General features: G+C 49.6%; 2 protein-coding genes across 2 annotated transcripts; both read right to left on the bottom strand.

Moving 5' to 3' along the window:
• Positions 1-825: 825 nt before the first annotated feature.
• LOC310746808 (uncharacterized protein) lies at positions 826-19,252 on the bottom strand. The gene is made up of 18 exons (XM_083580929.1): positions 19,162-19,252; positions 13,474-13,599; positions 12,727-12,845; positions 11,850-11,908; positions 11,509-11,639; positions 10,693-10,752; positions 10,334-10,511; positions 9,977-10,185; positions 8,937-9,062; positions 6,464-6,582; positions 5,889-5,947; positions 5,544-5,674; positions 4,560-4,616; positions 4,044-4,221; positions 3,516-3,689; positions 3,267-3,388; positions 2,493-2,590; positions 826-1,892 (listed from the first exon to the last, which is right to left on the bottom strand). The coding sequence occupies exons 1-18, from the start codon at positions 19,235-19,237 to the stop codon at positions 1,857-1,859; spliced, it is 2,058 nt and encodes a 685-aa protein (XP_083437055.1). The 5' UTR covers positions 19,238-19,252; the 3' UTR covers positions 826-1,856.
• A 1,140-nt stretch (positions 19,253-20,392) lies between these two features.
• LOC310746937 (mucin-17-like) lies at positions 20,393-25,042 on the bottom strand. Its single transcript, XM_083581203.1, has 7 exons — positions 24,881-25,042; positions 24,179-24,304; positions 23,432-23,550; positions 22,515-22,573; positions 22,174-22,304; positions 20,809-20,868; positions 20,393-20,638 (listed from the first exon to the last, which is right to left on the bottom strand). Exons 1-7 carry the CDS (start codon positions 25,017-25,019, stop codon positions 20,457-20,459), a joined length of 816 nt encoding a protein of 271 aa, XP_083437329.1. The 5' UTR covers positions 25,020-25,042; the 3' UTR covers positions 20,393-20,456.
• Between the last annotated feature and the right edge of the window lie 1,835 nt (positions 25,043-26,877).

Below are 26,877 nucleotides of genomic sequence, written 5' to 3'. Positions count from 1 at the left end.
AAAAAAAAAAAGAAGAAAGAGGGGGAAGGAGTCAAACTGATTTAAGCCAAAGGCCAGGCGGAACAACTCTGTCTTCCAGGCCCTGCGGAAAGAAATCAGATCCCGCAGGGCCCTGGTCTCATGAGGCAGAGCGTTCCACCAGGCCAGAGCCAATGTTGAAAAAGCCCTGGCTCTGGTTGAGACTAATCTGACTTCCTTAGGGCCCGGGACCTCTAGGGTGTTGCTGTTTATGGACCTTAAGGTCCTCCGTGGGGCAGGAGAGGCGGTCCCGTGGGTACGAGGGTCCTAGGCTGTGAAGGGCTTTAGAGGTCAAAAGCAGCACCTTAAATCTGACCCTGTACTCCACCGGGAGCCAGTGCAACTGGAAAAGCACTGGGTGAATATGCTCCCATGGCAGAGACCCCGTGAGGAGCCTCACTGCAGCATTCTGCACCTGCTGGAGTTTCTGGGACAGCTTCAAGGGCAGCCCCACATAGAGCGAAGTACAGTAGTCAAGCCTGGAGATGACCGTCGCATGGATCACCGTGGCCAGGTCGGGGCGGGAAAGGTAAGGGACCAACTGCTTGATGCGGCGAAGGTGGAAAAATGTCGCCTTGGCTGTTGCTGTAACCTGCGCCTCCATGGAAAGGGAGGCATCAAGGATTACACCCAAACTCTTAACGGAAGGCAATGGCACTAATTGGGCCCCCACAAGAGAAGGGAGTTGGTCCAGCAGGCCCTTCTTATGTGGGGTGAAGGGAGACCATTGTCCAGGGGGAACAACTCTCCCCCCGCCAGCCTCTCTTCTCCAAGCCCCATTGATTGACACCACAAAAGATGGAGGAGGACACTTTCCTCAGTTGCTTTATTTTCTCTCTCCCACCCCAATGAATCGTTCACCATGTTGACCGCTTCGTCATCCATCGTCATCATCTTCCTATATCATTTCTCTGGCAACTGACCGGTCGCTGTGCTTCCTTCCATATTGCACTGAAAATCTGATCAAGTAAAAGGCTGGATGGGAGGAGGGGGATGCGAGTGACCAAAGGGTTCTCCGTGGGCAGACCATGGCTGTGGGGCCAGGGTGACCCAGGGGAAGGAAAAACGGCAGGCAGTTTCCTGTCGCTTGCACCCAGGGTGCATTGCTGTGGGTTCAGATGCATGGCGTCGTGGGGAATCAGTGTTGCTACAGGTGTACCTGGGACTGACCTGGAAGGGGCAGGGGGGGAGCACAGCCAGTCTGTAGAGAGGGACAAACAGAACCACAAAGTTGGACGGGACAACGAGGGTCATCTAGTCGAACCCTCTGCAATGCAGGAATCTTTCACCCAACATGGGGCTCAAACCCCTGGCCCCGAGATTAAGAGTCTCATGCTCTACCGACTGAGCTGGAGATCAGATTGTGGGCTGGTGCAGAAAGGGAGAAAGCGATTTTTCCAAAAGTGCTAGCTGTGGTCCCCGACCTGCAGAGACGACGCAAGACCCTTGCAATGCGGCCTCCTCTTGCACCAGATGGCCTTGGCATCCAGGCAGTGGTCAAAGGCTCCTCGCTGAGGGATGTGCTCCTGCAAGTTCAGCCTCGGTGGGCAACGCGAGTCCTCAGGGGCAGAAGCCCAAATACCCCCATGGGGCCCTGTTCCTCCTCCACGTCCTCCTATCAATGTCGCCAAGGAGAGGCGCTGATGTTCAAGGGTGGCGGCAGCACCCCAGTCCTAAAGTGCAAGAGTAAGCAAGAAGAAGGCAGCACTGTAGCCCCCCTGCAAGTCACTGCAGCTCCACTGCCTCTTCCTGGATCTGGGCCCCTGGGGACACATCCTGTGCAAATCCAGCGTGCGGCCAGGCCCAGCGTCCTTCCCGTGGCCTGTTTCCAGGCTTCTTCATGGCCGCTTCAACTGGGGCCGAGCGATCCGTCTCTGCAGCCGCAGTAGCAGGGAGAGAAGGAGAAAGCAGAAGAGTGAGGCAGGGTCAGTGGAAAAGACAAGCACTTTTCAGGAAGACCCCTGCTCTGGATCAGAGCTAAGTCCACCTGCAGCAGCATCCGGATTCCAGCCAGATGCCCAGAAGAAAAGCCCTGAGCAGCTGGCATCCAACTGTAGACTGCTTCTGACCCTGGAGGCCACATTTCACTACCCAAAGTAGTGAGAGATATTTGCAGTGCCAGGAATTTGGCTAACCCACCTGTGCCTCTAAGCCAGTGGCCTCCACCACCTCTTGTGGCAGGGAGTTGCATACACTGATTTTGCCACCAAGGTGAAGACAGACTTCCTGTCTTCTATTCTGAACCTCCCGCCTTTTCGTTTTGTGGAATGACCCTATATCACGAGATACATACCTCTCGCACCCCATTTCCCCACGCCACCTAGAAACCTATCCTGTGCCCGCCGGAACCCCCTGCCTGTTGCTTCTCCCCCTAATCTGAAAGGCACCCTTGCTTGGAACAGGCCTTTTCAGCCGCCAGATTGTTCTGGCTGTGCTTTCTTGCACCCCACCCCAAGCACCCTCTTTCCTTGTACCGGCAGGGAGGTGTCCACTTTGTCCAGGCGGGGCTGGAAGGAGCCCTGGTCTGCGGTGGAGCTGTCTTGCTCGCTGCTCATGCTGCTGTAAGGGTCTTCTGTGCAAAGGGCGAAGGAGGGGGAGGGAGCATGTCAGTCATTTTTAAAGATTTGGTGGCCTCTTTCAAAAGGGCTTCCTCTTGTCCTTGTCCAGTCTCTCCACTTGCCCACCAAGACCTCTTCCAAGAAGGGAGGGATCCGCAGAGCCAGCTAGAACCTGCTTTATTTTTACAAACCGCATCTTCTAAGCTCTGGCAAGCAAAGTGGTCTTCCCTGGTGTGATAATGCAGCCCGTAATCAGGGCTGAGGCTCATCCTCCCCCTCAGGTGCCTAGCACTCCCTCCCAGAGCACAGAGTACATGAGAACCCCCACATCTCATTTATTTATTTCTATTTCCTTCTCCTGGATCAGGGCAGGGTGGGGTGGCATGGCATGGAAAGCCCTTCCGTCTGATTGCAGTTTGGGGACGTGGCTGTGTTTGACCTCCCCTCTTGCTCTCCCCTTCCCTTTCTTATTTCCTTATTTCTGCATGTGGGGTGGAATGTTTCTGTGCAACTTGAACCCCTTCTGCAACCCCAGACCACCTGTAATCCAATTAACGTGGTGCTTCCTTCCAGGGCAAGGTGAGGAGCATCCTCTGGGATGGAGTCTGGCAGCTGCCATGGAAACCCGGGCTTAACACCACCACCACCTCCAAGTCCTCCCCTTCCCGACCTAGGCCTTCTGCCACATACCACCTGCTGCAGCACTGCTGCTTTCCATTGCTGGGGCACTCGGATCGAGGCCTTCAGGACGGGCCACCCACTCGGGCTCATTTTCGTACCACCTCTCTTCATCGGGAGGCATACGCGTCAGCCTGGAAGTGGGAGACCGACAGAGGCCATCAGGTCAAAGATCTGTCCTTTCCAGAGTCAGCGCCAGTTAAAACAGCAGAGACTGACCGGGACGCTGACCGGACTCTGAGTGCCCAGGCCTCCTCCTACCTGTGTCCTTTCTCCCTCGGGCAACAGCGCCTCCAGCAGAGAAGCACGACCAAGACCAGGATGATCAGCAGCAGCACCGCCAGGCCCAGGGCCACCCCCACGGCCACCCCCACCTTGCTGATGCCCTGCTCACAGCGCCGGCCCACGAACCAGTAGGAGTCCGACTGCTCACAGCTGTGGGAGGAAAGGCAGCATCAGAAACCGGCAAGGAGGCAGGTAATGGGGCCCAGGATGCCTGGGTTCTTTACGGGGTGGGGAGCAGGGGGTGTTTCTGATGCTGCAATTCGGGGGGGGGGGGGCTGGGTGGCATCCAGGGCCCTAATCCAAGGCAGGAGCAGTGGTGACTGGTGCCCACAGGGAATTGCAGCAAAAGACAACATGCACATGAATGACACTGTTTTCTTCAAAATGACATTTAAATGGTTCCTACTAGCACAGCTGGTAGGAACAGCCTACGGGCATGATTTCACCCCCCTGTGCCACAGGCCCAGATCCTTTGCCCGCTTCACCCCCTGGCAGGCTACTCACTAGCAACTGGGCCCCTCAGGGGTGACATAGCAGTTTCCGTTCACACAGCTGAAGGGGTCGGGGTGCCAAACGCTGCAGTTAGAGACGCACTGGAGGTTGCCACTGATGTTTCGTGCCACATAAAATTGCTGAATGTTTTTTGCCACCACAGAGGTGTTCTTGCATTCCGTTGACAGATCTGGAAAGGGAAAGGAAGGACTCATTGGGGGCCCTGAATACCTCCCTTGTTCTTCCTTATCCTACTTTCTTCCCCACCAACTATGATGGCGACTGATGGCCCTAGGATTAGCCTCTGTGCTTCTCATATGTGACTGCACATGCAGAATCCTGGCAACATCTGTACCATACAGTGGTGCCACAAGGTGTACAGGGCCTCATTGCATTTGTTTGCATGTGGTGGTCATGTTTTCTTCCTCATACGGGTCCACCGCCCCCATCCAGACAGCCCGCTGCAACTCTTCAACATTAGGAGTGTGTTAAGTACACACTGACCCCCTCTCACACCCCATTCCTCACCTTCAGGGCTCAGGGGCACTGCAGTCACATAACGCTCTCCAGTAAACCAAAGCGAATCTGAAGGAGAGGGGGAAAGTATAGGTGAGGTTTATGTAAGGGAGAAATCATGGGGAGGGGGAGCATCCAAGGGGAGGGACCTGTTCCCCCACCCACCCGCCATGTCTCCCTGCCACCAGAGTTGAAGGAAACACACTTCCTCTGCCATCCCTCCTATGTCCAACCAGCAACCTGACACTCATCTCTGTGTGGGCAAGGGTGAAGCAGTTGGGGCTGGTTGATATTACAGGGGCAGCTGCTGGTAACAGAGAGATGGGTCTGAACCCTCACACCACAGCATGGATGGATAACTCCAGGTTGCCTCAGATTAGGCATAGATAGATGAAACTTGTTCTGTTCCATATGGCAGTGAAATGGGAAGACTAGGGAGACATTGATTGGCTCCCTTTTGGAAAATGTTCCTCTGTTCCTCACCATACAGGACAAACCCAGTAGGTGGCCTCAGATATGGCGTAGATGAAGTACATTCTATTCTTGATGCCTGCTTTTCTCTGGGTGATTTCAAAGGGGTAGCTCTGTCCCTAGAAAAACAGCGTACGGTAATTGTTTGGTTCAGGAGAGTGCGGGTGGGCTTGGACTCAGTGGAGCCAGTCAACTTATGCAGAGAGCTGGTACACCGGCCATCTCACAGCCTGGTTTTGGGTTACCGCATTGGGAGCCCCATCTGATACATGTTGACTCAGAGGTACATGCACTTGTGATGCTGGTGCAATTTACTCCCAACTAAGGAGGTACAGGATCACAACCCTTGGATGACTTCTGCTTCCTCGTGACAGCTGATCTGAAGACGTTTAATAAGAAGCCTTTCCTCCTACTCCGTTAGATGGATGGGAATGTAGCGTAAAAGTCTGCAACATTCATGCCATCTTTTGGCTCCTTCAGCTGCCAGCCAGACCTTCCCACAAGAAGTGGCAGGTGCCTCCTCACCGTTGCCATTGGAAGTGGAATTTTTTTTCAGGGTCTGTTTGAGGTCCTTCACGGATTCATCGTAGGAAGCATTGAAGTCTGAGAAGTGAAGCTGCAGGAGCACCTCGTGGTCCACGATGACACTACCATTGCTGAGAAGAGGCAGCAGGAAGGAAGAGAGAGAAATCACTTAGCCACAACCCCAAAGGTGCCCTCAGCCAGCCTGATGTGAGGTCAATGATGGTAGTGGGGGCTGTCACTTAAAGGGGCGTGGCCACTCACAGCAGCAGCCCAGGAGATTGCATGCCACCAAGCAGACCCTCCCTCCCATACTTGGTCCCCAGCTGTATCACTTCTGTGACTAACCTCAGCCGAATCACCTTTACACCCGTGTACCCAGGAATGTCCGCATAGAAGATGTTCATCTGCAAGGAGAGAGAGGTCTCATCTCAGCTGCATAGACAGCAACAGTCGGAAGCACCAATCAACAGCAGGGTCTGCACAGAGGCAGCAGAGCAGCTGCTGTCTGCAAGCATCACCAGCCCTCTGTATCTACTCAGACAGAGCGCGGCTTTGAGGTGTGTGTGAGCAGTCCTAGAATCATAGAATTGTAGAGTTGGAAGGGACCTGAAGGTCATTTGGTCCAATCCCTGTCATAGACGCATTTCCACAGCAGCAGAAACAAGAAGAAATTCTGTGTAGGGTATGAACCATCAGATCTAAGCTACATATTGCATATACTCATCTGATAGTTAGGTGTTCCAAAGAAAGGAAATCTGACTGTTTCCAGATGTGCTAAGCGGACAAATCTCTGTTAATGAAGTTTACCACAAAGGAATGGCACGTTAACGGGACCCAGACTCAAAAGTAACAATAGGTCTGCCTGGAAGTGATCATTTTCCTGAGTGGGCATCCTCTATGAACTCCCAACCACCCCTCACCTGTTCCACAAACATCTTCACGAATGAATTGAAGGCAGACGAGTTGTAAATCGCCATCTCTGGGCTGAACTCCCGATTCTTCACTGTTACAGAGACATTGATTGTGGCCACAACAGTCACTGTGATCAGAAAGCACAGGAGTCATTAAACATGAAGGTACAGCCACAGTTTCAGATGTGAGGAAAAGCACTTCCGGTGTCCATTGAGTCACAGTGATCATGTAAACAACATGAATCACCTATGGATCCACACCAAGTGTGCAGAGAAAGGGCGCTGGTGCAGGGTGTGAAATACATGGGAATGTGCGCGTATCAGCTCAGTGTAGTCTACTCTTGCTGACAGGAACTCTCCAGGTCCTGAGGCAGGTGACATTCTTGTCCAGCTGCTGCTGCTGCTATCAGAAGCTTTTTAAACTGCAGGTGTCAGGGTGATGCCACAGAAGCAACACACCATTTTGAAGCAAGCAAGTTGGCCATCTTTCCTTGAGAACCAGTTGAGGGTTCATCCACACTTCCATTTGCCTCTGCACTTTCCTTTGGAAAGCAGTTTTGTGCTGAATAGGAACAAATGGCAATTGGTTTTTCCACAAAGAGCAGGTTTCCCAGGGGAAAACAGTGTAGCAAAGGCAGAACTGCTCAGACCTAGTAAGCACGCCTAGTGAGCACAGGACAAGCGGAAAACCCCACAGACCCAGACTTCCTAGGCATGTGGACAAGCCTGAGTAGATTGTATATACACCTCCTAAAGATACAACCAGTTTTATACACGGTTGGTATGGAAGTCATCTGCATCCAGAAAAGGTAACGTTCTAAATCAAAGCATGTCCATGGGTGGCTGGAATTTTCAAATCAGGCATTTTTCACAATCATGACTACACAACAGCCCAGTTGAAGGGAGCACAATGCTGCCATGCCCTTTATCTGTCTCCTGCCCCCCATCATGATCTTGTCAAAAGGGGTTGCAGCACTTAGGTAGCCCATCAAGAAACCCATCCACAAGGGTATTGTTTTCTTCACCCCAGTCTTGCAAGCTGGGTGCTTCTCCCAGTTAAGTTTGCACAGGTTTGCCACCTCAGGTAGCACTTGGGAAGTGTCTTCCCATTGACACCTTCTGTCTCTTTGGGGTGAAAAGACACCTTGTGAGGATGAACCTGTCAGATGTCTGTGCAGTTGCAGGATAATTTGCAGTGATAATGGGAACAACATGGATTGCCTTTGGATCCACATCAAAGAGTTCAGAGAAAGGGTGCTAATACAGGTGTGAAATGCACTGGAACCTGCGCACCTCAACTCAGTGTAGTCTACTCTGAGTGGCAATTACTCTCCAGGGCCTGAGGCAGACGAGGCTCTTGCTTGTTGGCCTCTGTTTGTCTCCAGAGACAATGGCAAGCACCTCTGGGGTGAAGTCTAACTGTGCATTAGCAGCACCAAAGCAAGCCTGGGCAGTATGTATGGAGGCTCTGGGTTGGCCAGACGACAAGATGCCCCGCCTCCCGCAGCCTCACTGATGTAGTCCAAAGGAAAGCAGAGCAATACGCTTGGCAATAGCTTGGCTGCAGGAGTTGCCAGGAGGAGGCGTAAGACGCACCATCCAACCCTCTTAAGGACTCCGCTCTGGGTTGGCGTACGGTTTACTCCTCAGCCTTTTCTTCTTCCAAAGATCTCCCACAAGACAGCAGCATCCAGAAAAGCCGCCATTCTATCTCTTCCCACATCCATGGGGGCTGCAAACCTTTCCCTTCTTTCTCAGTGTTGAAAGAAACTTTAAATCTCACCATGGACAGAATTCCCTTTGCAAAGTGAGAGTGCAGGCAAGGTCCTCCAGATGTTGGGCCACAACTACTCATCCTCCCCTGCCATTGGCCATGTTTGCTGGGGGAGCTGGAAGCCCAAGAGAACAACATCTGGAGGGCACCAGGCTACAGAAGGCTGTCCTGGCCCTAGGCTTCCGTGGAAAAATGGTCAGCATGACAGAGAAGCAAGATCACTCCCAAGAGTGGCAGGTGGTCATTGGACTAAGGGGGCTAGCCTAGTCCCCTAAATGGTCCCCTGGAGCCTCCTTTGCAAAGCCCAGGAAGCTTCTGCTCAGCTTAGGGAGGGAGGTGCAAGGCTCTGATGGGTTCAAGACCTGTCCTTTCATCTTCCCAAAGCCCATCTGGCTTTTGGAAGGAGGCAAGAGACTCCAGTGTCCTGTCAGAGCCCTGGCACCTCCTTAGGAAGATTCTACCTGGCTTGGGGAGGGAGGCGTGATGCTCACGTCCGCAGTGTCAGGAAGTCACATGCATTACATAGACCCCCCAGGCCCACCCCAGGCCTCTGGCCCTGTTCCCCTATGAAAAATTTCACTGCACGATACTGAGTCGCCCAACAACACAAAACCAAGCCTACAGCTTCAGAGCCATGGATACTGCCCACTCTTTTCAAAGGAAAAACCTGTGAGCAGGGAGCCATGTACTAATAATGCTCAGACTTACCCACTTGGACTTCATTCTCTGCCTCTTCGCATCGCTGCCCAGTATAGGGAGATGGGCAGTGACAACGACCCCCGACAAGCACTCCTCCATTAAGGCACTTAAGAGGGACAGCTGTGGTGGAAGGAGCTGAGCAAGAGGAAGACAACAGAGCATAACCAAAATTTAAGAACAAGTTTACAAAGGAGCCCACATATATGGCGATGATGTTGACGATCCAACCATTTATATGCTGTATCGCTTAATGGTATTATTTCCAAGAAGTGTCCAGTGAGGGTTCAAGAGCGATAGGTAAAAGGTAAAGGTACCCCTGCCCGTACGGGCCAGTCTTGACAGACTCTAGGGTTGTGCGCCCATCTCACTTAAGAGGCCGGGGGCCAGCGCTGTCCGGAGACACTTCCGGGTCACGTGGCCAGCGTGACGAAGCTGCATCTGGTGAGCCAGCGCAGCACACGGAAACGCCGTTTACCTTCCCGCCAGTAAGCGGTCCCTATTTATGTACTTGCATCTGGGGGTGCTTTCGAACTGCTAGGTTGGCAGGCGCTGGGACCGAGCAACGGGAGCGCACCCTGCCGCGGGGATTCGAACCGCTGACCTTTCGATCGGCAAGCCCTAGGCGCTGAGGCTTTTACCCACAGCGCCACCTGCGTCCCCATCAAGAGCGATACAAATGATCAATTAGATTTCATCAGAAAATCAAAAAGTGTTGCTTAAACTGCTCGCTGAAAACAACAAAGCCTTCATGGGTGCCTGAAGTTCACTAAAGATGAGGTGTCAGCCAAGACGGAGTTACACAGAATTGGGCCACAATTCTGAACACGCAGCTCCTGGGGGAGGGGTGAGCTGTGTGCCTGAGTCATCGGGGACCACTTAGAGCCACTCCTACAAAGATGGGAGTGATCTAACAATGCATCAAGCGGTATTGAAGAAATCCTGGACTCGAGTTAAGGCACCGAAACGTATGCACAGCACATGTAAACTGTTAAGCCCTGGAATACTGTGCTGGGAGAGAAACATTTCCATATGAATATATAGATACCTACCAGAGGAGCTTGTAATCTGTGAATGAGTCAATGTGTGTCCACGAGTAGTGGTGGAAGGGGAAGATGTCTTTGTGGTGGTTATTTTTCTACTAGTATAAGCAGAGGGTGTTGTAGTTGCATTAGCAGAAGGTGTTGTAGTTGCATAAGTAGATGGTGTTGTTTTCAAATTTGTAGAAATGGATGTTTCACTTGTTGTGCTTGGCGTCTCCCTAGAACGGATAGGCAACAATTGTATTAGACTATTTTAGAAAAATGCACATAACTATTCACCACTGGTAGTGCTTATTGGACCCGCCTACAGGGAAGAGTTGACCCCACGTCTCCGCTCCCTCCTTCACCCCCTGGCAAGCTACTCACTGGCATTTGGGCCCCTCAGAGGTGATGTGGCACTTTCCATTCACACAGTGGAATGGGTGGGGGTTCCAATCACTGCAATTAGAGACACAATGAAGTGTGTTGTTGATGACCCGTGCCACATAATATGGCTGGAGGTTTTGTGCCACCACTGAGGCATTCTTGCATTCGTCCGACAGATCTGGGAATGGAAAAGGAGAGAGTAGGGTCAGTAATGGAAGAATGCAAATGTCTTACAACACCACATGCATGGGACTAGGAGAACAAAAGGGGAGCTTGGCTTCTGGATCATCATCATTATATATATATATATATATATATATATCCCACACACTAATCCCCTCTCACACGCCAGTCCTCACCTTTAGGACTCAGGGGCACTGCAGTCACACGAGATGCTCCTTCAGTAAAGCACAGCTTATCTAAAGCAGAGGGGGAAAGCAAAGGTAAGGCTTCTGAAAGGAAGATGGGGAGGAGCATCAATGGAGAGGGACCTCTTCTTTTCCACCCCCACCCCCACTTGTCATGAATCCCTGCCACCAAGGTTGAAGGTAGCACACCTCTTCTGAGAAGAAGCAACCTGATATTCATCTCCATGTGGGTATGGGAAAATCAGCTGGGGTCGTTGGATGTTGCAGGAGAGCTACTGGGGTATCAGAGAAGGGTTTGCACCCTCACTCCTCAGCATGGATAGATAACACTAGGTGGTCTCAGATACGGCCTAACTGAGGCACATTCTATTCTTGATTCCTGTTTTTCTCTGGAGTGAAATTGGCAGGCTGGGAAGACCTTGATTTCATTCCATTTTGGACAATAAGCTTTCGTACAGTTTCGTCTTTCTCAATCTCAAAGGGATACCTCTGTTCCTAGTGAAACAACTCCAGGGGAGTCGGGGTGACCTTCGACGGTGGAGCTGCTTAGGTTCTGCAGAGAGCTGGATCACCGGCTTCCTCACAACCTCCCTTTGGGCTCCCGGTGTGACTGGCAACCCCAGGCTTGACTCCTGGCTACCACCTTGGGAGCCCCATCCTATGCATGTTGACTCAGGAGTACATGCACTTGTGATGCTGGTGCAAATTGCTCCCAAATAAGGTGGGACAGGATCACAACCCCTGGATGACTTCTGCTTCCTCATGATTGCCAGACCTTCTCACGAGAAGTGTCAGTTGCCTCCTCACCTTTGTCATTGGAAGTGCAATTCTTTTGCAAGGTCTGTGTGAGGTTCTTCATGGATTCATCGTAGGAAGCATTGAAGTCTGAGAAGTGAAGCTGCAGGAGCACCTCGTGGTCCACGATGACACTACCATTGCTGAGAAGAGGCAGCAGGAAGGAAGAGGGAGAAATCACTTAGCCACAACCCCAAAGGTGCCCTCAGCCAGCCTGATGTGAGGTGAATGATGGTAGTGGGGGCTGTCGCTTAAAGGGGCGTGGCCACTCACAGCAGGGGGGCCAGGCATGGCACCAAGCAGCACCCTCCCTCCCATACTTGGTCCCCAGCTGTATCTCTTCTGTGACTCACCTCAGCCGAATCACCTTTACACCCGTGTACCCAGGAATGTCCGCATAGAGAATGTCCATCTGCAAGGAGAGAGAGGTCTCATCTCAGCTGCATAGACAGCAACAGTCGGAAGCACCAACCAACAGCAGGTTCTGCACATAAACAGCAGAGCAGCTGCCCACTGCGAGTATGACCGCCACCCCGATCATATCAGACAGGGTGCCTCTTTGAGGTACAGGTCAGCAGTCCTAGAATCATAGAACTGTAGAGTTGGGTTTTTTCCATGGCAGCAGAAACAACAAAAAACTCCACATGTAAACTAGTTTGTTGATCTGAGAAATACTAAACCCCCCATCCCAGCCGATTCTGGGTCCCTCCTGTGTGCTGAGTAGGGCCTCTCTATCCTGCTATGCTCCTTTAACGCCTCCACCCTTCCAACACACCTTTGGGGTATCTCCTGTGCTGGGCATGGCTAGTCGGGGGCCCTCCCCCAGCTGTTTTTGGACTCCAGTTCCCAGCAGGCAGCCTGGCCAAAGGGATGGGATGATTATAGAGGCTGGAAGAGGACCTTTGACACTTTAAGCTTGGTCTTTCAAAAGTGACAATTAGGAAGACGGTTCCTGATGTGTGTATTAGGGTTTGAACCATCAGTTCTGAGCTACAAATTACAGAAACAGCTTTCTATACTCATCTGATGGCTACATTTCTGAAGCTGGATATCCAGGTATTTCAAATGAGGGAAACCTGACTGTGTTTCCAGACTTGCTGTGAATGAGCTTCACCACTGAGGAATGGAGTATGAATGGGGCCTGGACTCAGAAGTCGCCATAGAGTTCGGGTTTGGGTGTGAGTATTTTGGGGGGTGTCATCTCTCTGTGCACTCCCAGCCACCCCTCACCTGTTCCTCAAAGATCTTCACGAATGTCTTGAAGACAGAAGAGCTGGAATTTGCCATCTCTGGGCTGAACTTCCGATTCTTCACTGTTACAGAGACATTGATTGTGGCCACAACAGTCACTGTGATCAGAAAGCACAGGAGTCATTAAACATGAAGGTACAGCCACAGTTTCAGATGTGAGGAAAAGCACTTCTGGTGTCCATTGAGTCGCAGGAGAATTGCAGTGATCATGGTAACAACATGAATCACCTATGGATCCACACCAAGTGTGCAGAGAAAGGGCGCTGGTGCAGGGTGTGAAATACACTAGAATGTGCGCGTATCAGCTCAGTGTAGTCTACTCTTGCTGACACGAACTCTCCAGGCCCTGAGGCAGGTGACATTCTTGAGGCCAGAGTGGTCCCCCAACTTGGTGCCCTTCAGGTGTCATTGGGCTGCAATTACAAGTCCTCCCTGGCCATTGGCCACGCTCACTGAGTCAGATGGGAGGACAGCCATGTCTGGAGAGCACAATGTTATGGAAGGCTGGCTTGGGCACTCGTGTCTCAAGACTTCAATAGAGAAACACTCATGTCATCAAAGAAGCAAGATCACTGCCAACAATGGGAAACACAAAGTTTGAAGCCGTAGGACCAAAAATGTTGCCCACCTAGAAAATTATTACAATTACCCAGACATTCCTGAGCTTTTTTTTTCAAAGGAAGAGCCAGAGGGCGGGAGGCGTGTACTAATAATGCTCAGACTTACCCACTTGGATTTCATTCTTTGCTTCTTCACATCTCTGCCCAGTATAGGGAGATGGGCAGTGACAAAGACCTCCGTCAAGCACTCCTCCATTAAGGCACCCGAGAGGGACAACTGTGGTGGAAGGAGCTGCGGAAGAGGACAAGAACAGAACAGAATACTAACAATATTTAAGAACAAGCCGACAAAAGAGCCCTCATATCAGGATCCTACAATATATATACTGTACCGCTTAAAGCGATGATTTCTAAGAAGTGTCCAGTGAGGGTTCAAGAGAAATACAAATGATAGAATCAATTAGATTTCATCAGAAAATCAAAAAGTCTTGCCTACATTTCTTGCTGAAAACAACAAAGCTTTCACAGGTGCCTGAAGTTCAGTCAAGAAGAGGTCTCAGCCAAAAGGGAGTTCCACAGAATTGGGCCACAATTCCGAACACACAGCTCATTGGAGAGGGGGTGAGCTGTGTGCCTGAGTCATGGGGAACCACTTAGAGCCACTCCCACAACGACGGGAGTGATCTAACAGGGATATAACGCATCAAACAGTATTGAAGATATCTGAGACTCAAGTTGTTAAAGGCCTTGTAAATTAATACAATAACTTTGTAGTTGGCCCAGTATGGGCAGCATGTGTAAACTGTTAAGCCCTGGAATACTGTACTGGGAGATAAACATCATTTCCGTATGATACACAGATACCTACCAGATGAAGTTGTAAGCTGTGAATTAGTCGATGTGTGTCCATGAGTAGTGGTGGAAGGTGAAGATGCCTTGGCGGTGGATATTTTCGTAGTGGTATAAGCAAAAGGCGTTAATGTAGTGGGCAACAGTGTTGGGGTCATTTCTGATATGCTAATAGTAGAGTGTGTGGTTATGGTCTTAGCGATGGATGCCGATGATAATGTTGTATTGGAAGTGTTTTGAGCTACAATAGTGGTGAGAGTCTCTCCACTTGTTTCAAGGGATGTCGATGCATGAGATGTTCCACTAGTGGCAATTTCAGTGCTAGCAGATCCATGATAGGCTGTGGAAGTTGTAAGCAGAGGTGAGCTATGTTCTGGTGTACGGGTGGTGTTGGTGCTAGCAGATAGGATGGCTGCAGTTGTCTCAGAAGGCTCAGAACTGGAAGTAAAAGGGGTGATGGATGAAGTAGATGTTGTGATCTCACTAGTTGTGGCTGGAGTTTCAGAAGTCACCTCAATGGAGGTGAAGGACAATGTAGACTGAGAAGACAACTGTTTTGTGAATGGTTGCTCAGTGGTGGAAGAACTAGACATCACTGTGTACTCAGATGAGGTTGCTTGTGGTGTAGTCTGCTCCACATGCTCAGTGGGTGTGTTTGTGCTTGAGGACAGGTTGGGTGCAGTTGTCTCTGAATGCTCAGGACTGGATATAGAAGAGGTCTTGGATGGAGTAGGTGTTGTGGTCTCATTAGTCGTGGCTGGTGTTTCAGAAGTCACCTCAATGGAGGAGGCAGAGAATGTTATTTGAGAAGACATCTCTGGTGTGGATGGTTGTTCAGTGGTGGAAGATCTAGACATCACTGTGTACTCAGATGAGGTCCCTTCTGAGGTATTTTGCTTCATGTGCTCTGTGGGTGTGTTTGCGCTTGATGATAGGCTGGGTGCAGTTGTCTCAGAAAGCTCAGGACTGGAGGTGAAAGGGGTCTTGGAGGGAGTAGATGTTGTGGTCTCATTAGTTGTGGTTGGAGTTTCAGAGGTCACCTCACCAGAGGGGACTGACAATGTTATCTGAGAAGACACCTCTGTTGTGGATGGTTGTTCAGTGGTGGAAGAATTAGACATCACTGTGTACTCAGCTGAGGTTCCTTGTGGTGTAGTCTGCTCCACCTGCTCAGTGGGTGTGTTTGTGCTTGAAGACAGGGTAGGTGCAGTTCCCTCAGAAGGCTCCGGACTAGATGTAGAAGGGGTATTAGATGGAAGAGGTGTTGTAGTCTCACTAGCTGTAACTGTAGTTTCAGAAGTCACCTCACTGGAGGAGACAGACAATGTTGACTGAGGAGAAAGCTGTTTTGTGGATGGTTGCTCAGTGGTGGAAGAACTAGACATCACTGTGGACTCAGATGAGGTTCCTTGCGGTGTAGTCTCCTTCAAGTGCTCAGTAGGTGGGTGGGTGTTTGAAGATAAGAAGGGTGAAGTTGTTTCAGAAGGCTCTTGACTGGATGTAAAAGGTCTCATGGAAGGAGTAGGTGTTGGAGTCTCACTAGTTGTGGTTGTAGTTTCAGAGGTGACCTCACCAGAGGGGACTGACAATGTTGACTGAGAAGAAAGCTGTTTTGTGGATGGTTGCTCAGTGGTGGAAGAACTAGACATTACTGGGTACTCAGATGAGGATCCTTGGGATGTAGTCTGCTCCACATGCTCAGTGGGTGTGTTTGTGCTTGAAGACAGGGTAGGTGCAGTTGTCTCAGAAGGCTCAGAACTAGAAGTTAAAGGAGTCATGGAATGAGTAGGCATTGTACTCTCACTTGTAGTGCTAGTAGTTTCAGAGGTCAACTCACTGGAGGAGACAGACAATGTTGACTGAGAAACCAGCTGTTTTGTGGATGGTTGCTCAGTGGTGGAAGAAGTAGACATTACTGTGTACTCAGATGAGGTTCCTTGGGATGTAGTCTGCTCCACATGCTCAGTTGGTGTGTTTGTGCTTGAAGAGAGGTTAAGTGCAGTTGTCTCAGAAGGCTCAGAACTAGAAGTTAAAGGAGTCATGGAAGGAGTAGGCATTGTACTCCCACTTGTAGTGCTAGTAGTTTCAGAGGTCAACTCACTGGAGGAGACAGACAATGTTGACTGAGGAGAAAGCTGTTTTGTGGATGGTTGCTCAGTGGTGGAAGAACTAGACATCACTGTGTACTCAGATGAGGTTCCTTGCGGTGTAGTCTCCTTCAAGTGCTCAGTAGGTGGGTGGGTGTTTGAAGATAAGAAGGGTGAAGTTGTTTCAGAAGGCTCAGGACTGGATGTAAATGGGGTCGTGGATGGAGTAGGTGTTGCAGTCTCACTAGTTGTGGTTGTAGTTTCAGAAGTGACCTCACCAGAGGGGACTGACAATGTTGACTGAGAAGAAAGCTGTTTTGTGGATGGTTGCTCAGTGGTGGAAGAACTAGACATTACTGTGTACTCAGATGAGGTTCCTTGGGATGTAGTCTGCTCCACATGCTCAGTGGGTGTGTTTGTGCTTGAGGACAGGGTAGGTGCAGTTGTCTCAGAAGACTCAGAACTAGAATTTAAAGGAGTCATGGAATGAGTAGGCATTGTACTCTCACTTGTGGTGCTAGTAGTTTCAGAGGTCAACTCACTGGAGGAGACAGATAATGTTGATTGAGAAAACAGCTGTGTTGTGGGTGGTTGCTCAGTGGTGGAAGAACTAGACATTACTGTGTACTCAGATGAGGTTCCTTGGGATGTAGTCTGCGCTACATGCTCAGTGGGTGTGTTTGTGCTTGAAGACAGGGTAGGTGCAGTTGTCTCAGAAGCCTCAGAACGAGAGGTAAAAATTGTCATGGATGGAGTAGGTGTTGTACTCTCACTAGTAGTGCTTGTAATTTCAGAGGTCAACTCACTGGAGGAGACAGACAATGTTGACTGAGAAGAAAGCTGTTTTGTGGATGGTTGCTCAGTGGTGGAAGAACTAGACATTACTGTGTACTCAGATGAGGTTCCTTGGGATGTAGTCTGCTCCACATGCTCAGTGGGTGTGTTTGTGCTTGAAGACAGGGTAGGTGCAGTTGTCTCAGAAGGCTCAGAACTAGAAGTTAAAGGAGTCATGGAATGAGTAGGCATTGTACTCTCACTTGTAGTGCTAGTAGTTTCAGAGGTCAACTCACTGGAGGAGACAGACAATGTTGACTGAGAAACCAGCTGTTTTGTGGATGGTTGCTCAGTGGTGGAAGAAGTAGACATTACTGTGTACTCAGATGAGGTTCCTTGGGATGTAGTCTGCTCCACATGCTCAGTTGGTGTGTTTGTGCTTGAAGAGAGGTTAAGTGCAGTTGTCTCAGAAGGCTCAGAACTAGAAGTTAAAGGAGTCATGGAAGGAGTAGGCATTGTACTCCCACTTGTAGTGCTAGTAGTTTCAGAGGTCAACTCACTGGAGGAGACAGACAATGTTGACTGAGGAGAAAGCTGTTTTGTGGATGGTTGCTCAGTGGTGGAAGAACTAGACATCACTGTGTACTCAGATGAGGTTCCTTGCGGTGTAGTCTCCTTCAAGTGCTCAGTAGGTGGGTGGGTGTTTGAAGATAAGAAGGGTGAAGTTGTTTCAGAAGGCTCAGGACTGGATGTAAATGGGGTCGTGGATGGAGTAGGTGTTGCAGTCTCACTAGTTGTGGTTGTAGTTTCAGAAGTGACCTCACCAGAGGGGACTGACAATGTTGACTGAGAAGAAAGCTGTTTTGTGGATGGTTGCTCAGTGGTGGAAGAACTAGACATTACTGTGTACTCAGATGAGGTTCCTTGGGATGTAGTCTGCTCCACATGCTCAGTGGGTGTGTTTGTGCTTGAAGACAGGGTAGGTGCAGTTGTCTCAGAAGACTCAGAACTAGAATTTAAAGGAGTCATGGAATGAGTAGGCATTGTACTCTCACTTGTGGTGCTAGTAGTTTCAGAGGTCAACTCACTGGAGGAGACAAATAATGTTGATTGAGAAAACAGCTGTGTTGTGGGTGGTTGCTCAGTGGTGGAAGAACTAGACATTACTGTGTACTCAGATGAGGTTCCTTGGGATGTAGTCTGCGCTACATGCTCAGTGGGTGTGTTTGTGCTTGAAGACAGGGTAGGTGCAGTTGTCTCAGAAGCCTCAGAACGAGAGGTAAAAATTGTCATGGATGGAGTAGGTGTTGTACTCTCACTAGTAGTGCTTGTAATTTCAGAGGTCAACTCACTGGAGGAGACAGACAATGTTGACTGAGAAAACAGCTGTTTTGTGGATGGTTGTTCAGTGGTGGAAGAGCTAGACATCACTGTGTACTCAGATGAGGTTGCTTGTGGTGTAGTCTGCTCCACATGCTCAGTGGGTGTGTTTGTGCTTGAAGACAGGGTAGGTGCAGTTGTCTCAGAAGGCTCAGAACTAGAAGTTAAAGGAGTCATGGAATGAGTAGGCATTGTACTCTCACTTGTGGTGCTAGTAGTTTCAGAGGTCAACTCACTGGAGGAGACAGACAATGTTGACTGAGAAACCAGCTCTTTTGTGGATGGTTGCTCAGTGGTGGAAGAACTAGACAACACTGTGTACTCAGATGAGGTTCCTTGGGGTGTAGTCTCCTTCAAATTCTCAGTAGGTGGGTGGGTGTTTGAAGACAAGAAGGGTGAAATTGTTTCAGAAGGCTCAGGACTGGATGTAAAAGGTGTCATGGGACGAATAGGTGTTGCCCTCTCACTAGCTGTGGTTGTAGTTTCAGAAGTGACCTCACCAGAGGGGACTGACAATGTTGACTGAGAAGAAAGCTGTTTTGTGGATGGTTGCTCAGTGGTGGTAGAACTAGACATTACTGTGTACTCAGATGAGGTTCCTTGGGATGTAGTCTGCTCCACATGCTCAGTGGGTGTGTTTGTGCTTGAAGACAGGGTAGGTGCAGTTGTCTCAGAAGGCTCAGAACTAGAAGTTAAAGGAGTCATGGAATGAGTAGGCATTGTACTCTCACTTGTGGTGCTAGTAGTTTCAGAGGTCAACTCACTGGAGGAGACAGACAATGTTGACTGAGAAAACGGCTGTGTTGTGGGTGGTTCCTCAGTGGTGGAAGAACTAGACATTACTGTGTACTCAGATGAGGTTCCTTGGGATGTAGTCTGCGCCACATGCTCAGTGGGTGTGTTTGTGCTTGAAGACAGGGTAGGTGCAGTTGTCTCAGAAGGCTCAGAACTAGAATTTAAAGGAGTCATGGAATGAGTAGGCATTGTACTCTCATTTGTAGTGCTAGTAGCTTCAGAGGTCAACTCACTGGAGGAGACAGACAATGTTGATTGAGAAGACAGCTGTTTTGTGGATCGTTGCTCAGAGGTGGAAGAACTAGACATCACTGTGTACTCAGATGAGGTTCCTTGGGGTGTAGTCTGCTCCACATGCTTAGTGTGTGTGTGTATGCTTGAAGACAGGGTAGGTGCAGTTGTCTCAGAAGCCTCAGAACGAGAAGTAAAAGTTTTCATGGATGGAGTAGGTGTTGTACTCTCACTTGTAGTGCTAGTAGTTTCAGAGGTCAACTCACTGGAGGAGACAGACAATGTTGACTGAGAAGACAGTTGTTTTGTGGATGGTTGCTCAGTAGTGAAAGAACTAGACATCACTGTGTACTCAGATGAGGTTGCTTGTGGTGTAGTCTGCTCCACATGCTCAGTGTGTGTGTTTGTGCTTGAAGACAGGGTAGGTGCAGTTGTCTCAGAAGGCTCAGGCCTGGATGTAGAAGGGGTCGTGGATCGAGTAGGTGTTGTAGTCTCACTAGTAACTGTAGTTTCAGTACTATGCTCACTGGAGGAGATAGTAAATGTTGACTGAGAAAAAAGCTGTTTCGTGGATGGTTGTTCGGTGGTGGAAGAACTAGACATCACTGTGTACTCAGATGAGGTCTCTTGTGGTGTAGTCTGCTCCACGTGCTCAGTGGGTGTGTTTGTTCTTGTGGATAGGCTGGGTGCAGTTGTCTCAGAAGGCTCAGGACTGGATGTAAAAGGGGTCGTGGATGGAGTAGGTGTTGTAGTCTCACTAGTTGTGGTTGTAGTTTCAGAAGTGGTGGATATTTTCGTAGTAGTATAAGCAGAAGGTGTTGTAGTTCCATTAGCAGAACGTGTTGAAGTTGCATAAGTAGATGGTGTTGTTTTCAAAATTGTAGAAATGGATGTTTCACTTGTTGGGCTTGGCGTCTCCCTAGAATGGATAGGAAACAAATTGTATTAGACTATTTTAGTGCTTATTGCACCCGCCTATGGGGAAGTGTTGACCCCACGTCTCCACTCCCTCCTTCACCCCCTGGCATGCTACTCACTGGCATTTGGGTCCCTCAGAGGTGATGTGGCACTTTCCATTCACACAGTGGAATGGGTGGGGGTTCCAAGCACTGCAATTAGAGACACAATGAAGTGTGTTGTTGATGACCCGTGCCACATAATATGGCTGGAGGTTTTGGGCCACCACTGAGGCATTCTTGCATTCGTCCGACAGATCTGGGAATGGAAAAGGAGAGAGTAGGGTCAGTAATGGAAGAATGCAAATGTCTCACAACACCACATGCATGGTACTAGGAGAACAAAAGAGGATCTTCGCTGCTGGATCATCATCATCATTATACATTTATATCCCACACACCAATCATCTCTCATACGCCAATCCTCACCTTTAGGACTCAGGGGCACTGCAGTCACACGAGATGCTCCTTCAGTAAAGCACAGCTTATCTAAAGGAGAGGGCGAAAGAAATGGTGAGGCTTCTGAAAGGAAGATGGGGAGGAGCATCAATGGGGAGGGACCTCTTCTTTTCCACCCCCACCCCCACTTGTCATGAATCCCTGCCACCAAGGTTGAAGGTAGCACACCTCTTCTGAGAAGAAGCAACCTGATATTCATCTCCGTGTGGGTATGGGAAAATCAGCTGGGGTCGTTGGATGTTGCAGGAGAGCTACTGGGGTATCAGAGAAGGGTTTGCACCCTCACTCCTCAGCATGGATAGATAACTGTCAGGGAACTGCCATCGGAGCCCGAGGGAGAGGGAGGGCTCCAGAGGGGTTCCGGAGAGCATCCCGGGAGGGAGAGAAGCAGCCCATCTTCTGGGGAAGGAATTCAGCGTAGCACCAGTGGAGAAGGGGGGCAGATGGGGGAATCGGCGAGGTGGCTCCATGACTCCTCGCCGGAGACCAGCGGGGAGAGCACGGGTCCTCCGCTGCCCACACCCTCCCTGCGCAGAAGGCTTCCACGCAGGGAGAGTAGGCGGCGACTAGGCGTCAAAGAGCTTTGCTGGAAGAAGTTCAAGAAACGCCCACTGACGGATTCTGCCAGCGATTGAGACAGCCACAGGTGAGTGGCTGTCCAGACAGAAAGGGTTCACCCAGGTAATCTAGCCAGGTGTGGCGTCGATTTACGCACGAGCAACCCCTAGAACCATTACAATAACACTAGGTGGTCTCAGATACGGCCTAACTGAGGTGCATTCTATTCTTGATTCCTGTTTTTCTCTGGAGTGAAATTGGCAGGCTGGGAAGACCTTGATTTCATTCCATTTTGGACAATAAGCTTTCGTACAGTTTCGTCTTTCTCAATCTCAAAGGGATACCTCTGTTCCTAGTGAAACAACTCCAGGGGAGTCGGGGTGACCTTGGACGGTGGAGCTGCTCACGTTCTGCAGAGAGCTGGATCACCGGCTGCCTCATAACCTCACTTTGGGCTCCCGGTGTGACTGGCAACCCCAGGCTTGACTCCTGGCTACCACCTTGGGAGCCCCATCCTATGCATGTTGACTCAGGAGTACATGCACTTGTGAGGCTGGTGCAATTTGCTCCCAAATAAGGAGGGACAGGATCACAACCCTTGGATGACTTCTGCTTCCTTGTGACAGCTGATCTGAAGACGTTTAATAAGAAGCCTTTCCTCCTACTTCGTTAGATGGATGGGAATGTAGCGTAAAAGTCTGCAACATTCATGCCATCTTTTGGCTCCTTCAGCTGCCAGCCAGAGCTTCCCACAAGAAGTGTCAGTTGCCTCCTCACCTTTGTCATTGGAAGTGCAATTATTTTGCAAGGTCTGTGTGAAGTTCTTCATGGATTCATCGTAGGAAGCATTGAAGTCTGAGAAGTGAAGCTGCAGGAGCACCTCGTGGTCCACGATGACACTACCATTGCTGAGAAGAGGCAGCAGGAAGGAAGAGGGAGAAATCACTTAGCCACAACCCCAAAGGTGCCCTCAGCCAGCCTGACGTGAGGTCAATGATGGTAGTGGGGGCTGTCGCTTAAAGGGGCGTGGCCACTCACAGCAGGGGGGCCAGGCATGGCACCAAGCAGCACCCTCCCTCCCATACTTGGTCCCCAGCTGTATCTCTTCTGTGACTCACCTCAGCCGAATCACCTTTACACCCGTGTACCCAGGAATGTCCGCATAGAGAATGTCCATCTGCAAGGAGAGAGAGGTCTCATCTCAGCTGCATAGACAGCAACAGTCGGAAGCACCAATCAACAGCAGGGTCTGCACAGAGGCAGCAGAGCAGCTGCTGTCTGCAAGCATCACCAGCCCTCTGTATCTACTCAGACAGAGCGTGGCTTTGAGGTGTGTGTGAGCAGTCCTAGAATCATAGAATTGTAGAGTTGGAAGGGACATGAGGATTATTGGGTCCAAATCCTGCAATGCAGGAATTTCCACGCACAAGAAGCAACAAAAAACTCCACATGTAAACTAGTTTGTTGATCTGAGAAATACTAAACCCCCCATCCCAGCTGATTCTGGGTCCCTCCTGTGTGCTGAGTAGGGCCTCTCTATCCTGCTATGCTCCTTTAACGCCTCCACCCTTCCAACACACCTTTGGGGTATCTCCTGTGCTGGGCATGGCTAGTCGGGGGCCCTCCCCCAGCTGTTCTTGGACTCCAGTTCCCAGCAGGCAGCCTGGCCAAAGGGATGGGATGATTATAGAGGCTGGAAGAGGACCTTTGACACTTTAAGCTTGGTCTTTCAAAAGTGACAATTAGGAAGACGGTTCCTGATGTGTGTATTAGGGTTTGAACCATCAGTTCTGAGCTACAAATTACAGAAACAGCTTTCTATACTCATCTGATGGCTACATTTCTGAAGCTGGATATCCAGGTATTTCAAATGAGGGAAACCTGACTGTGTTTCCATACTTGCTGTGAATGAGCTTCACCACTGAGGAATGGAGTATGAATGGGGCCTGGACTCAGAAGTCGCCATAGAGTTCGGGTTTGGGTGTGAGTATTTTGGGGGGTGTCATCTCTCTGTGCACTCCCAGCCACCCCTCACCTGTTCCTCAAAGATCTTCACGAATGTCTTGAAGACAGAAGAGCTGGAATTTGCCATCTCTGGGCTGAACTTCCGATTCTTCACTGTTACAGAGACATTGATTGTGGCCACAACAGTCACTGTGATCAGAAAGCACAGGAGTCATTAAACATGAAGGTACAGCCACAGTTTCAGATGTGAGGAAAAGCACTTCTGGTGTCCATTGAGTCGCAGGAGAATTGCAGTGATCATGGTAACAACATGAATCACCTATGGATCCACACCAAGTGTGCAGAGAAAGGGCGCTGGTACAGGGTGTGAAATACACTGGAATGTGCGTGTATCAGCTCAGTGTAGTCTACTCTTGGTGACACGAACTCTCCAGGCCCTGAGGCAGGTGACATTCTTGAGGCCAGAGTGGTCCCCCAACTTGGTGCCCTTCAGGTGTCATTGGGCTGCAATTACAAGTCCTCCCTGGCCATTGGCCACGCTCACTGAGTCAGATGGGAGGACAGCCATGTCTGGAGAGCACAATGTTATGGAAGGCTGGCTTGGGCACTCGTGTCTCAAGACTTCAATAGAGAAACACTCATGTCATCAAAGAAGCAAGATCACTGCCAACAATGGGAAACACAAAGTTTGAAGCCGTAGGACCAAAAATGTTGCCCACCTAGAAAATTATTACAATTACCCAGACATTCCTGAGCTTTTTTTTTCAAAGGAAGAGCCAGAGGGCGGGAGGCGTGTACTAACAATGCTCAGACTTACCCACTTGGATTTCATTCTTTGCTTCTTCACATCGCTGCCCAGTATAGGGAGATGGGCAGTGACAAAGACCTCCGTCAAGCACTCCTCCATTAAGGCACCCGAGAGGGACAACTGTGGTGGAAGGAGCTGCGGAAGAGGACAAGAACAGAACAGAATACTAACAATATTTAAGAACAAGCCGACAAAAGAGCCCTCATATCAGGATCCTACAATATATATACTGTACCGCTTAAAGCGATGATTTCTAAGAAGTGTCCAGTGAGGGTTCAAGAGAAATACAAATGATAGAATCAATTAGATTTCATCAGAAAATCAAAAAGTCTTGCCTACATTTCTTGCTGAAAACAACAAAGCTTTCACAGGTGCCTGAAGTTCAGTCAAGAAGAGGTCTCAGCCAAAAGGGAGTTCCACAGAATTGGGCCACAATTCCGAACACACAGCTCATTGGAGAGGGGGTGAGCTGTGTGCCTGAGTCATGGGGAACCACTTAGAGCCACTCCCACAACGACGGGAGTGATCTAACAGGGATATAACGCATCAAACAGTATTGAAGATATCTGAGACTCAAGTTGTTAAAGGCCTTGTAAATTAATACAATAACTTTGTAGTTGGCCCAGTATGGGCAGCATGTGTAAACTGTTAAGCCCTGGAATACTGTACTGGGAGATAAACATCATTTCCGTATGATACACAGATACCTACCAGATGAAGTTGTAAGCTGTGAATTAGTCGATGTGTGTCCATGAGTAGTGGTGGAAGGTGAAGATGCCTTGGCGGTGGATATTTTCGTAGTGGTATAAGCAAAAGGCGTTAATGTAGTGGGCAACAGTGTTGGGGTCATTTCTGATATGCTAATAGTAGAGTGTGTGGAAGAACTAGACATCACTGTGTACTCAGATGAGGTCCCTTCGGAGGTAGTCTGCTTCAGATGCTCAGTGGGTGGGTGGGTGTTTGTAGAGAGGGTAGGTGCAGTTGTCTCAGAAGACTCAGAACTAGAAGTTAAAGGAGTCATGGAAGGAGTAGGCATTGTACTCCCACTTGTAGTGCTAGTAGTTTCAGAGGTCAACTCACTGGAGGAGACAGACAATGTTGACTGAGAAGACAGCTGTTTTGTGGATGGTTGCTCAGTGGTGGAAGAACTAGACATCACTGTGTACTCAGATGAGGTTGCTTGTGGTGTAGTCTGCTCCACATGCTCAGTGGGTGTGTTTGTGCTTGAAGACAGGGTAGGTGCAGTTGTCTCAGAAGCCTCAGAACGAGAGGTAAAAGTTGTCATGGATGGAGTAGGTGTTGTACTCTCACTTGTAGTGCTAGTAGTTTCAGAGGTCAACTCACTGGAGGAGACAGACACTGTTGACTGAGAAGAAAGCTGTTTTGTGGATGGTTGCTCAGTGGTGGAAGAACTAGACATTACTGTGTACTCAGATGAGGTTCCTTGGGATGTAGTCTGCTCCACATGCTCAGTGGGTGTGTTTGTGCTTGAAGACAGGGTAGGTGCAGTTGTCTCAGAAGCCTCAGAACTAGAAGTTAAAAGAGTCATGGAATGAGTAGGCATTGTACTCTCACTTGTAGTGCTAGTAGTTTCAGAGGTCAACTCACTGGATGAGACAGACATTGTTGACTGAGAAGAAAGCTGTTTTGTGGATGGTTGCTCAGTGGTGGAAGAACTAGACATCACTGTGTACTCAGATGAGGTTGCTTGTGGTGTAGTCGGCTCCACATGCTCAGTGGGTGTGTTTCTACTTGAAGACAGGGTAGGTGCAGTTGTCTCAGAAGCCTCAAAACGAGACGTAAAAGTTGTCATGGATGGAGTAGGTGTTGTACTCTCACTAGTAGTGCTTGTAATTTCGGAGGTCAACTCACTGGAGGAGACAGACAATGTTGACTGAGAAGAAAGCTGTTTTGTGGATGGTTGCTCAGTGGTGGAAGAACTAGATATTACTGTGTACTCAGATGAGGTTCCTTGGTATGTAGTCTGCTCCACATGCTCAGTGGGTGTGTTTGTGCTTGAAGACAGGGTAGGTGCAGTTGTCTCAGAAGCCTCAGAACGAGAGGTAAAAGTTGTCATGGATGGAGTAGGTGTTGTACTCTCACTAGTAGTGCTTGTAATTTCAGAGGTCAACTCACTGGAGGAGACAGACAATGTTGACTGAGAAACCAGCTGTTTTGTGGATGGTTGCTCAGTGGTGGAAGAACTAGACATTACTGTGTACTCAGATGAGATTCCTTGGGATGTAGTCTGCTCCACATGCTCAGTGGGTGTGTTTGTGCTTGAAGACAGGGTAGGTGCAGTTGTCTCAGAAGGCCCAGAACTAGAAGTTAAAGGAGTCATGGAATGAGTAGGCATTGTACTCTCACTTGTAGTGCTAGTAGTTTCAGAGGTCAACTCACTGGAGGAGATAGTAAATGTTGACTGAGAAAACAGCTGTTTTGTGGATGGTTGTTCAGTTGTGGAAGAACTAGACATCACTGTGTACTCAGACGAGGTTACTTGTGGTGTAGTCTGCTCCACATGCTCAGTGGGTGTGTTTGTGCTTGAAGACAGGGTAGGTGCAGTTGTCTCAGAAGGCTCAGAACGGGAGGTAAAAGTTGTCATGGATGGAGTAGGTGTTGTACTCTCACTAGTAGTGCTTGTAATTTCAGAGGTCAACTCAGTGGTGGAAGAACTAGACATTACTGTGTACTCAGATGAGGTTCCT

Source organism: Podarcis filfolensis, assembly GCF_964270895.1.
Source record: "Podarcis filfolensis genome assembly, chromosome: 13".
Taxonomy (NCBI): Eukaryota; Metazoa; Chordata; class Lepidosauria; order Squamata; family Lacertidae; genus Podarcis; species Podarcis filfolensis.
The sequence above is the reverse complement of the archived record's forward strand: the minus strand, read 5'-3'. Positions and strand labels throughout refer to the sequence as shown.

Coding starts and splice junctions, on each gene's coding strand:
- LOC310746808 (XM_083580929.1), bottom strand. CDS start 19,237: ATGTCTAGTTCTTCCACCACTGAGGAACCACCCACAACACAGCCGTTT. Junction 11,909..12,726: donor TGAAGATCTTTGAGGAACAG/GTGAGGGGTGGC, acceptor CTCTCCTTGCAG/ATGGACATTCTCTATGCGGA. Junction 6,583..8,936: donor AGAGAATGAAGTCCAAGTGG/GTAAGTCTGAGC, acceptor TTCTGATCACAG/TGACTGTTGTGGCCACAATC.
- LOC310746937 (XM_083581203.1), bottom strand. CDS start 25,019: ATGACCCCAACACTGTTGCCCACTACATTAACGCCTTTTGCTTATACC. Junction 24,305..24,880: donor ACAGCTTACAACTTCATCTG/GTAGGTATCTGT, acceptor CCTCTTCCGCAG/CTCCTTCCACCACAGTTGTC. Junction 22,574..23,431: donor TGAAGATCTTTGAGGAACAG/GTGAGGGGTGGC, acceptor CTCTCCTTGCAG/ATGGACATTCTCTATGCGGA.